This window comes from Oreochromis aureus, linkage group 10 (assembly GCF_013358895.1).
Source record: "Oreochromis aureus strain Israel breed Guangdong linkage group 10, ZZ_aureus, whole genome shotgun sequence".
NCBI classification, from domain to species: Eukaryota; Metazoa; Chordata; class Actinopteri; order Cichliformes; family Cichlidae; genus Oreochromis; species Oreochromis aureus.
Window position 1 is genome coordinate 1,546,867 of NC_052951.1, and position 11,000 is coordinate 1,557,866.

The following is an 11,000-nucleotide window of genomic DNA, read 5'->3' on the forward strand; positions in this document are numbered from 1 at the left end:
AAGCAGTGGACACATTTCTGTCACTTTGTAAACATAGCGCTACTGACCAACCAAGAGGTCAAAATATCAGGTGCTTGACACCACATGGGTTTTAACTGTGTGTGTGCTGCTGCTAACAGTGTCAAAATCTAGGTTCTTCATCAATTAAAATGAGTTTTTAGTGCATGAAATAAAGCCACACTGGCTGAACGATCACATGTAAAAATGAAAATAGACAAACGTACTGTATTAAACCGTTTTATTGAGCAACGACGTTCCTTCCTCTGACCAACATCATTCACGTTCAGATTTTAGGCAGCAAGGCCACACACTCTGCTCAGCCAGACTTTAGGCTCAAAGTGAAGTGGTCACGCTTTAAAATCAGAGGCTGTCACATTTACACAAAAGAGAGATGATTTTTATTGAAATGTTCAACTTCTCATTTTGACAAATTGTCCCATTACTGGCTTCAGAATCGTCAGAATATTTAAATATTAACTGTAACTAAGCAGATTATACACATGACCACAACTTGTAATTCTTTTAGTTTTCATACATTTGTGTCTGAACCTCAAGTTACAGAAAAATGGCGTCACAAAAAGCACATCTGCAGCCATGTGACAGCTGCTGGCTGATGGCATCATCAGTCTTTTAGGGTCATCAAACGTATCGATGGACCACCGAGTGCTTTAGTCTTACTCTACCCTCACACCTCGAACTCTCCCAGAATGTGCACTGAAGTTAATTACATTTGACAAAGCCTTGGAGGTCTTCCAGGAACTTGATGTACTCTTGATGCTCGATGGCCGTGCTCAGCTCCATGAGTTCATCGGCGAAGGTGTTGTCGACCCCACGGTCAGCCAGGAAGTCCATCAGATGGTCATACAGGGCCTGAGAAACAGTACCAGTAAGTAAGCAACCTTGAGCACAGCGCCACTTTCAGTGACCGTTATAATTGAGCTGTTGCTGTGTACTGCCTCGGCTCTCACCCAGTCCAAAGAGTCTGTGTTGAGTGTGTAGCTCGTCTCCTTCCACTCTGAATCTCCCTGTGGCTGAAAACTAACCTCTCGAATGGCAAAGATGTCGCTCTCCTCTTCTCCCTCACCGTGGCTTATCTACGAAATACAAATGCCTCATATTCATTTCACTATTGCGCACACTACTGCTGCTATCGGCAATATTAGACATTCGTTTTATTTGACTTTACCTCATCTTCAGGGAAATGGCAGTCGAACATTAGGGAATGTTTTGCAGCCTGCTTTGTCACTTCAACAACAAAGTTGGGTGTTGATACAATCTCCGGCTGCAAAAAAGGGGTAAAAAGCTTAATACACAAAATGTTGAGGTTAAAAACTTCAGTGTGTAAGCCAGTAGCCGCCTACGGTGCTGTGCAAGCCACCCTCGTTTCTTTAAGTGTTGTTAGGAAATTAGCAAATGGAGGAGCCGTTTATTGAAATGAGTGCAGACATATAAGAAAACACAGTAAACAAATATGAAAACAGTGTATAAGACAAACTTAAGAGTTCATGCAGTTCTAACGAGTCTGAAAGTCAATATTTCGTCTTTATTCTTCAACTCAGCTTTTATCGCGTTTGACAAGCACGCTAACAGAGATGTTTTTCATCTCTTGGACTAACAAAATGCAGCCTCCACTGTGCTTTGCAGATGGTCGTAGCCTCTGTTTTCCCTCTCCTGACCTTTTCTGTACATACTATGATTTGAAAGGAAACCTTCACATTTAGATTCCTCACCAACGATCAATGGCTTCTTGAGAGGCAGCCTTTCACTGAGAACATTTCTGATGAGGTCTCAGTCACAGTAGATAAATGAACATCTCTTGTGTTCTCTGTCAAATCTTTGCTCTATTTTTTCATCCATTTCTTAAGGATTCAGTTTTCAGATACTCTTCATCTGCTGTAGATAGTTTAGGGCAGGGGTGTCCAACTCCAGGCCTCGAGAGCCAGTGATCCATCACAGCTGATTTAAATGGCTAAATGACCTCCTCAACATGTCTTGAAGTTCTCCAGAGGCCTGGTAATGAACTAATCATTTGATGCAGGATGATATCTAACACCTGCAGGACACCGGCCCTCGAGGCCTGGAGTTGGACACCCCTGGTTTAGGCCTACCACTTTTTGTCCAGTTTCCTCAGATTTTCTTAAAAGGCCATGTTGCACAACGTGCTGCAATGACAGCTCTTTGGGAATCAAAATACAATGTTTAACCTGTCAAACTGTGTCCAACCATCGTTGGCGTATTTTTCACAGTTTCTACTAAAGAAATGTGAATAAATGTTTTTGTGACAGGCTGCTAGCAACAAAGAGCTTAAAGATACAATTTTAAGTTCTTTTCTAAATTGTCTGTTATGTGTAGACAACACTGATTCGTCCCTTGAGGGATATCTTTCCTAGGTGTCTTTGGTTATGCTTGAATAGTGTCTTCCAACCACTAGCTGTGCCTCACCTCCTCTTCTGCTGATTTCTGCTGTGTCTGTTCCACTTCTTCCTCAAAGTTGGGAGGAATGCTGTTGTTGATGTTGAATGTGACCGCGATTCTGTGAAGAGCAGAAATACCGTGAGCTTGTTTCACATGCCACACCGGCCACGCTTATCCAATCATTTTGGCAGACTTACTTTTCTCCAGAAACACTTCTTGTGAGTTTAGCCTCTGTGCCATTCATCTCCAGCTCCCATCCTCCCGACACCTTAGGAAGACTTTTGTTTTTCTGGATCTTCTTCTCTTCTTTGATTTCATCAGACAGGAAGTCACCAAAAGCTTTGTCACCTGAACAGAGAGTTTATGATTTCATCATGAGACGTGATGCACAGTTTGTTTAAAGGTTTACTTCTGACAATAAAATGAAAAACAAGGCTGATTCTAACATTTTACACAAAACACGAGTGCTTGTCAGTGCGCCCCAGGGTGGCTGTGGCTACAGTGTAGCTTGCCATCACCAGTGTGTGAATGTGTGTGTGAATGGGTGGATGACTGGATATGTAAAGCGCTATATAAATACAGGCCATTTACCATTACTTGTAAGACTGCTGAAAATGAAAGAAATCTGCTTTGTGGCTGTCTAAAGATGTCTCGTTGGATATTATGAACAGTCCTAGACGTGTCACGTGTGCTGAATGATCAAAGGCTATTGGCAGGTTTCAGAGCCTTTTTCAGTGACAACCACTAATCACAGTTTAAGGTGAAAGACTCCTTACAGTCTGAAGATGCTGATATGAACTCAGTCTATAACGATCGTTAAACATCTTTTTTTATCCCTTTAAACTGTAAAGGACGTGTTGGTTCTGGCAATACGAGTTGTCTGATCCATCTAATGTTAAGTTTATTGGTCTCGTAAGCTGGCTGGCTTGTTTAAAGGAGTTTACACCAAACGTCACCTTCTGTGTGCAGTCCTCCACATCCACACGACATCGACGGACTCAACACCTTGGAGCTGAAGAGTTTGGGCCTGTATCCAGACGAGGCTCCGTTATTATTTAGCATCCAGAGAGACCGGGTGAAGGGCCGAGTTACTGCCGAACTCGGAGAGCGCAGTGCCGGGTAGCTGAGGGGCAGAACTCGCGCTGCGGAGGTGCTGGCTGAAGAAAGGCGAGCAGCTGCTCCCACCGCACGGACGACTGACTTTAGCATGATTGTACAAAAACACCTGTCACGACAGAATAAATGAGTTCCGTGCCGCACAGCTCACTGTGAACACCGGTTACCGACGCTGCTTCTAAAAGACGCTGACAGCACGTGTGGAAGGACACATTGACCCAGATACTCTTTGCCCCGGAAGTAATACTCTAAAAGCGAAAGACACGAAATAGCAATTTTAAATTCTACATTAAAAACTACACCGAATACGACAAAATATTATAATAGAAAAAATAAATAAGATATAACCTAATTAAAGTTATTTGGAAAAATTACGTGTGTGTTGTAAATGATTGTCTACACATCAGCGCCCCCTGTAGTTCAAATCAGCGATAGCAGACCGGCGCTGCTATCTGTTTAAATTGGGGTTTTTTCATGTCGTTTGTTCTGCGGAGCTTTTTACAGTGTGGCTACAAATCTGAAACACCGCGGACTTTAATAATACCTTTGCCTTCACGCTGTGACACTAAAACAGAAACTCTTAAAAATACATATGTAAGGAGATTAAGTGCAAAAATATCTGTGTGCAGGGGCCCGATTTAATAGGACTTTGCTCCAGAGTTAAACCCCGTTTTGGCTTAAAAACTGTCAGGATTTAATAAAAAATCCCAGCCTCAGTTCTTTTACTGAAAAGCTTGGAGGGGTTTGTGTGTGTGTGTACAGACATGATCGACTGAGGCTCCTAACGACGGGGTTGCATCAGTCAAAGTAAAACATCGACACTTCGGTGCAATGAGGCTGATCAGTTGCATCATGTGAATCCCTCCCGCCAGCAGATGGAGCTGCTTTCCAGTCTATGTGAACCTGTCTATAATTAAACGGCAGCAGGGGAGATCCTGTTTTTCTGAATTGACTAAATGAACATAGTCAAACGTTTTGAGACACTTCTCATTTCTGTTTTGCTACTAAAATGGGAAATAAGTCCATTGATTCACTGAAACATAAACGCAAATACATGAGGCAAAAACAGAGTTTGAGCAATTCTAATGAGCTTGAAAGTCTGAAATATTTGGTATGAACACTTTTATTCTTCAGCACAGCCTAAACTCTCTTAGACAAGTCTTGTCATTTCTTTGAGTAGTCTTCAGGAAGAGTCGTCCAGTTGCGTGCTTTTCTGTCCAGGTCTACTTTTACTGCATTGGTAGAGTGTTTGTGACCAATATCATGCTAAATAACAAACAAACTACTCTTCAGATAGTATGGTGGGTCAAAATCATAACTCCATCATAACACAAGAGCCCCTGGCGGAAATGTCAGTTTTGGCATTTTCCCTTGATTCAAATAAAGAAATGGGAGCAAATGATATAGTAACATAGCGCCTAAAGATATGACATGTTGTATGTGTAGACAACACTGGCTTCTCCCCCGGAGTTATGCAAAGTGCTGGCTGTGTTAAGAGACTTGAATGATAATTTTTTTTAAAAACCCAGAATGTTCCTTTGAAAATGTTCAGGACTGAAAATGAGTGAAAAAGCATCCAGCATCCAAAGAAGAAGAGCTTAGTCTGGAGAACTATTGCTCCAAAGCTCTTAAAGAATTCCAAAGGTCGTCTCCTTGGAAGCAAACTGTTTTTAAAAATGAGGTGGCTCAAGACTTTTGCACAGTCCTTAAACCATGCTATGGCCATAACACAATAATACTAAACACGTTAGAACTGCGACTGACTTGTGCCGACTCAGGTGGATTTGTTTTTATTAGAATATGTAACAAACATGGGCATGTATTAGGATCAGATGATCCACGCTCATAGATGAGCCCTGGCAGGCGTGCATTCGTTACAATAAACTTCATGCAGATCAGAAATGGCTCAACTTTTGATAATTCTCTAAAGCATTCAGCGTTTGACTACAAAGTTAGAAACTGTATACTTTATTCAGGTTATATTTTACAGTCCTGAGTCCAATGTGTAAAAAAAAGACAAGAGGACGCTCCATCATCAACACAATGTCATTTACATTCTACAAAGCGTGACGGAGCCGAGTGATCAGATCGCTGAACAGATTCTCCGTGCACTGCACACGTCTGCTGTTAGCAGGTACGACTGGCGACTGTGAGGGGATCTGCACGACAAACAGCAACGAGCAGAACCTGGAGAGGAAGGCATGCTACTTCTCCTGACGTGCGTGTATTTGGGGAAGAGATGGTGACATGACTGCAGATGGGAAAAGGAGCATGCACGAGCTAACGAGGCTAGTGCTGTATAAGTGCATTTGTTTTTCATGTTTTCTTGTGAATAAGGGAACAGCTGAAAGTAGAGTAAAACAAATCTACTTTGATTGCATAAAGAAACCCCTGTAAGACCACTTCATGTAAACCCAAAACAATCAGAGTGCTTTTCTTAGCTTCGGAAAAGCTCATATTTTGGACTCGCAGCCACTAATCCGTCTGTTGGAGCGTTTTGATGGCTATTTGGTAGCAATGAAGAAGAACAACATGGTGGAAAACAGCCCCGTGCTGTGCTCCTCTGAGGTTACCTGTGCTGTATAAATGCATGCAACTACTGAAAGAATCAAAGCAAGACACTTCAAAGCAAACTGGCTTTTCAGGCCAACCGTGTGGCTAAATGATGACAAGAAGAAATTACAGCTCGTAAAATCGGAATGACAGTCCAGAGGAAGTCAAACTTCGATATGCAGACTTCTGCTTCAGTGACAGATGCCCAATGCTTGTCAACTGGGAGGTAGTGAAATCCAGAGTAGTTTACGACACAGCAAACGTTCTGCACCAACTTGCAATAAGTGTGTTTGTGGCAGGTGGCCTGTTTCTTTGTTGGTTAGCTCTTGTTGAGGTGGAGCTTGCGGCCAAAGTACTCGGGCGCTGCATCCAGCAGCCAGTCGGCATCGACCAAACAGAGGTCTCTCATGTAGCAGCGGGAGGTGTGCAGCAGCTCGTTGAAGACTACGTATGCCGGCTTGGCCTGGAAAAGGACGGAGGACGGGTGGATGGCCACGGGCTGGTGGGTGTCTAGAGCCAAGTAGCTGCCATCGGGCTGCAGCTCTGCAGCGTTGACAAACATCCCGTGGGCAAGGCAGCGGCGAACGCTCGCCGTGTCTGCTCCACACGATTCCAGTTTCAGGTTCAGCTGGGAAAACAACAAGACGTGACTTAGTACACAGGTCGCATGAGTTCACCGCAGAGATGCACAAAGACAGGTGTGCAGCATCGATCAAAGCAGGAAAACACTCATTCATCAACCGGCACTCGCTGTTTTCAAAATAGCCCTGAGGCGTTAGCCTGTGTGATGATGCACATTCATAACAATACTGACACTGTCAGAATTTACACATTGTGTTCACTTTACTTTCAAAAGCATGGATATTATTCTCTAATGAGCTGCATTAAATGTTAATAAATCCTCTGTAGTTGATCAGGATAATCAGCGATTCCTGGGAGAATCCCTCTGTGCTAGCAGAGGTTAGCAGATGTGTACCTTAAGGCAGATTTCTTTAAGTTGTGCCTGGACTTCTTTCACTAGACCCATGTTCCTGCTGTTGACAAAGTTCTCCCGACACCACTCCTGCAACAGCAGAGATCACGTGACAGCTCAGCAGCACGATTTCATTTATGTATTTTCATTAGTTGTGTTCATCGTACCCACCTTGTTACCGCTGACTTTCTTGAACGCTCTGTAAATGTTTAGCAGTGTCATGTGGTCTCCTTCACTGGACATGAACTTCTTGCGCACTGCAAGCACGTCGTCCCGCCGGGCCGGAGGGTTGTACAGCACGGTGTCCACAGACAGCAGCGACACGATGCTCAAAATCTCCTCAGAACACGAGTAGTCCGGGGACAGCAGGATGGTCTGCGGTGTGGAGCAAACAGAGGGGTTATCTGCTTGTGAGCCGACACTTTGTCTTTGCTAAAAAAAAAAACCCAGAACCAGCAGGATTTACTTTGGCATATCTGGGCTCCAGAGGGAAGCTCGCCATCTTCTTTCCCAGAGTGGTGAGGAAAACCTGCCCGTCCTTCTTTTCCACAGCTCCCAACAGCTCCAAATGATCCACAGCAGAACGGATGGCCTCTGGTGTAAAATACAAAGCACTACTACAGCTAACTCTGCATCGCGTACCGGAGGACCAGAGGTAAATCCTGACTGACAGCATCTTACCTGGAGAAGGTTTGGACATGAAATCAAAATTTGTCACGTCTGGAATCCCCAGAGCCATGAGCTGCAGCATCACACCTGCCAAGTTACACCTGAGGGTAAGAAGCATCACACAGAGCTGACTCAATGAGACATGTAAGGTGGATTTTTACTATCACACGTGTAAAGCAGACTCCACAGCCTACCTCTGAATCTCAGGAACAGTCATCGGGATGAGGTTGTCAAATTCCTGCTCGGTGTAGAGACGATAGCAGAAGCCAGAGTCCTCCCTGCCAGCCCGGCCTGCTCGCTGCCACGCCTGCGCTTTGGAAACGCGCTGCACTGCCAACACCTCCAGGCCGCTGTCTGAGAGTCACATCGTGTGCACTGTTAGGAGAACTGACGCAACAAAAAGCACCTCTTATCTGTGCTGTTCAATTTAGGATCGCGGTGGGAGGGCTCAACTTTTTTCAAAGGGTCACAAGCCAAACAAATATTTTTACACATCTAAATGCATCCCTATAGCTGTCAAAAAAACACTGGAAATCTAAATTTTTCCGCCCTGAATTAAAGTGGAGTTTGTGGGGTTTTTTTCCATCCATCCATCTTCTTCTCCTTATCCGGAGCCGGGTCACAGGGGCAGCAGCCCAACCAAGGGACCTGACAAAGAGCAATTCAGAAGAAGCCCATCGAGGGAACAGTTCACCCTGCCCGGGATAGTTACCGGGGCCCCGCCCTGGAGCCAGGCCCAGGGAGGGTGCCCGAGGGCGAGCGTCTGGTGGCCGGGCCTAAATCTATGGGGCCAGCTGGGCACAGTCCGAAAAAGGGCCACGGGCCCATCTTCCTGCAGGCCAACCACCCGCAGGAGGCACTGGAGGGGTCGGGTGCACCGTGTTTTTTTCCCATTAATATTAAATGGAAAGACTCAAGCACAAGTGTTTCTCTCTGCATGATTTGTGAATGCATTTGCAATCTGAATCTTCTCACCCGGATTGAAACGTTTGGCCTTCACCATCCCCGTGTCTATGACGTATTTGATCCCAGAGATTGTAACTGATGTCTCGGCGATGTTTGTCGAGAGAATGACTTTCCTACAGCCCTGGAAAGAAAAAAGGCTTGCAAGACTTACAACATGATGCTGAATGTCTAAATCAGAAGATACTGCTGAGAGCAGCAGTGTGTAATGTTCAGACATGTTTTTACCTTTGGAGCTGGCAGGAAGACCCTGAGCTGCTGTGTTGGGGGCAGAGATGCATATAGTGGGATAACTACCATGGGCCCACAGCCATCAGGCAGATGCTTGGCGATGTCCCGACACGTCCTCGCCAGTGCCTCAATCTCCTCCTGGCCCGTCATGAAGACTAAGATGTCGTGTGATGAAGGAGCCTCCTGCACGACCATGTGTGGAAAATCATCATCACGACAGAACATAATCTGTGTTTCCAATAATGATGCTGAAGAAGAGCGGTGCGTTTGTTTGGGTTTCATCTAAACTGGAAATAGGAGACACAAAAACTACCTGATGGATCTGGAAGATAGAGACAAGAGCAGCCTGCAGGTAGTCTGACTGTGGCTGTTTGGTGTAGTATATCTGGATGGGGTGCTGTCTGCCCTCCAAGTACAACACGGGGGACTTGTTGAAGTACTCAGAGAACAGATCCACATCCATCGTGGCTGACATCACTATGACCTATGGAGGTTAGGACACGAGGTGCAGGCTTTACAGATTTGTTCAGTGAATGCAGAGCAGATGCAGTGAGGCGATTCACACTGTGTTTACTAGAAACGCTAAAGTCACAACACGTGTGAACTTTGCTCCTACCTTCAAGGGAATCTTGTTAAGCTCCTTGCGCCTGCGCTGAGCCGTCTTAACCACGCCAAAGAGCACGTCGGTGTGCACAGTGCGCTCATGAGCTTCATCCAGGACCACCACAGTGTAGCGCAGCAGCAGGGGGTCTCCGATGGCCTCGCGCAGGAGCATACCATCAGTCATGAACTTCAGCTTCGTCTCAGGGGAGGTGACATCCTCGAAACGCACCGTGTAACCGACCTAAAAGGAAGCAACAGAAACACAGCGCAGATGTCAACACAATGCAGAGGCATCAACTCCAGTCTCCACAGCAGACGGGAATCCCGTTCATCGTGAGTACCAGCTTCCCCAGCTGAGTCCTCTTCTCCTCTGCCACCCTTCCTGCCAGTGAGATGGCAGCAACTCTTCGGGGCTGAGTGACAGCGATCATGCCCAGCCGGCCGATGCCGGCCTCGTACAAGTACTGAGGGATCTGAGTGGTCTTCCCAGAGCCGGTCTCACCTGCCGGATCACACAGGACAGGGCTGAGTTATCTGACACATAAAGATACTTTTTGCGAAGCCCAAAGCAAACTTTAACCCTATTTATATATTTAAGGTTTCATATTTTTGATCATCACGTGGCCAGAAATAACAGAAAAGACACATGTCTGTATAGTGACGTTAGCCGGACTTTCTATGAGCATAATCGTGCTTACGTAGGTAGCTCCACCCACAAACCTAACACCACCGCCACAAATTAGGCACATGTTAAGATAAACTATAGTGTAGAAATACTATTTTACAAACAGGATGTTCACGTGTGCGCGAACTGCGGCTGACTTCAGGTGTAGCAGCAGCTAACTGTAGCTGTGAATACTCACCTATGAGGATCGCACCGTGCAGCTGTCTCAGCTGGGTCAGCAGCTGAGGCTTCGCTTGATAGATGGGAAGCTGCTTCCTCTGGACGTCTATCGGAGTGGTCGCATTTCCCTTTCTAGGCAGCAGCATTCCAGGCTTGTTCTTATCGAGGCGGAAAAACACGGATCCCGGCTTAAATTTTTTAGCCGGAGGAGGGTCGGGGTCGTGAGGCATGTTCTGGAAAAAGTGACTGTGGGAGCGAAACCGCCGAGGACCCTCTCTTCAGATTGTTTCACGTCAGAAATGAAGAAAATAAAGTTGTTTTCATACTCGTTGACAGACCAGCGAGCGGCACTGCGGATGTTTTGCTACCTCAGCAAAAAAAAACCTTCCCACGTGGTCGGCGCAGAGGTTTGACGTCATAGATCGAGTCAGGACTGTCGGGTTTATCGCACGTAGTAACTTAAGTCCTGTACTGTCGCACAGCACTTTAATCTCCTGAACATGTTCATACGGTTTGCCTTTACTACACCAGACATTTTATTAGGTACAGCTATTCAACTGTCTTTTAAGGGGAGTTGGCCAATCCCCTACGGTGGCCCTGAAGTGCCCCATCATATGGCAGCAAGCAGCTTAG

General features: G+C 45.6%; 2 protein-coding genes across 2 annotated transcripts; both read right to left on the minus strand.

Annotated features, from left to right (window-relative positions):
- Positions 1-221: 221 nt before the first annotated feature.
- On the minus strand, positions 222-3,774 carry LOC116326735 (complement component 1, q subcomponent binding protein). Its single transcript, XM_031748136.2, has 6 exons — positions 3,372-3,774; positions 2,613-2,763; positions 2,443-2,533; positions 1,187-1,282; positions 969-1,094; positions 222-870 (listed from the first exon to the last, which is right to left on the minus strand). The coding sequence occupies exons 1-6, from the start codon at positions 3,622-3,624 to the stop codon at positions 721-723; spliced, it is 867 nt and encodes a 288-aa protein (XP_031603996.1). The 5' UTR covers positions 3,625-3,774; the 3' UTR covers positions 222-720.
- Positions 3,775-5,305: 1,531 nt separating this feature from the next.
- On the minus strand, positions 5,306-10,979 carry dhx33 (DEAH (Asp-Glu-Ala-His) box polypeptide 33). Its single transcript, XM_031748090.2, has 12 exons — positions 10,387-10,979; positions 9,865-10,025; positions 9,537-9,764; positions 9,234-9,404; positions 8,918-9,103; positions 8,702-8,813; positions 7,921-8,080; positions 7,739-7,827; positions 7,524-7,651; positions 7,229-7,432; positions 7,061-7,147; positions 5,306-6,712 (listed from the first exon to the last, which is right to left on the minus strand). The coding sequence occupies exons 1-12, from the start codon at positions 10,595-10,597 to the stop codon at positions 6,404-6,406; spliced, it is 2,046 nt and encodes a 681-aa protein (XP_031603950.1). The 5' UTR covers positions 10,598-10,979; the 3' UTR covers positions 5,306-6,403.
- Between the last annotated feature and the right edge of the window lie 21 nt (positions 10,980-11,000).

What these genes read in the sequence shown, in the direction of transcription:
- LOC116326735 (XM_031748136.2), bottom strand. Translation starts at nt 3,624, where the DNA reads ATGCTAAAGTCAGTCGTCCGTGCGGTGGGAGCAGCTGCTCGCCTTTCT. An exon ending in AGAAGTGTTTCTGGAGAAAA is followed by an intron (nt 2,534 to 2,612) that starts GTAAGTCTGCCA and finishes TGCTCTTCACAG; the next exon opens with AATCGCGGTCACATTCAACA. An exon ending in GCCATTTCCCTGAAGATGAG is followed by an intron (nt 1,095 to 1,186) that starts GTAAAGTCAAAT and finishes TGTATTTCGTAG; the next exon opens with ATAAGCCACGGTGAGGGAGA.
- dhx33 (XM_031748090.2), bottom strand. Translation starts at nt 10,597, where the DNA reads ATGCCTCACGACCCCGACCCTCCTCCGGCTAAAAAATTTAAGCCGGGA. An exon ending in TTAACAAGATTCCCTTGAAG is followed by an intron (nt 9,405 to 9,536) that starts GTAGGAGCAAAG and finishes TAACCTCCATAG; the next exon opens with GTCATAGTGATGTCAGCCAC. An exon ending in AGAAAGTCAGCGGTAACAAG is followed by an intron (nt 7,148 to 7,228) that starts GTGGGTACGATG and finishes CTGCTGTTGCAG; the next exon opens with GAGTGGTGTCGGGAGAACTT.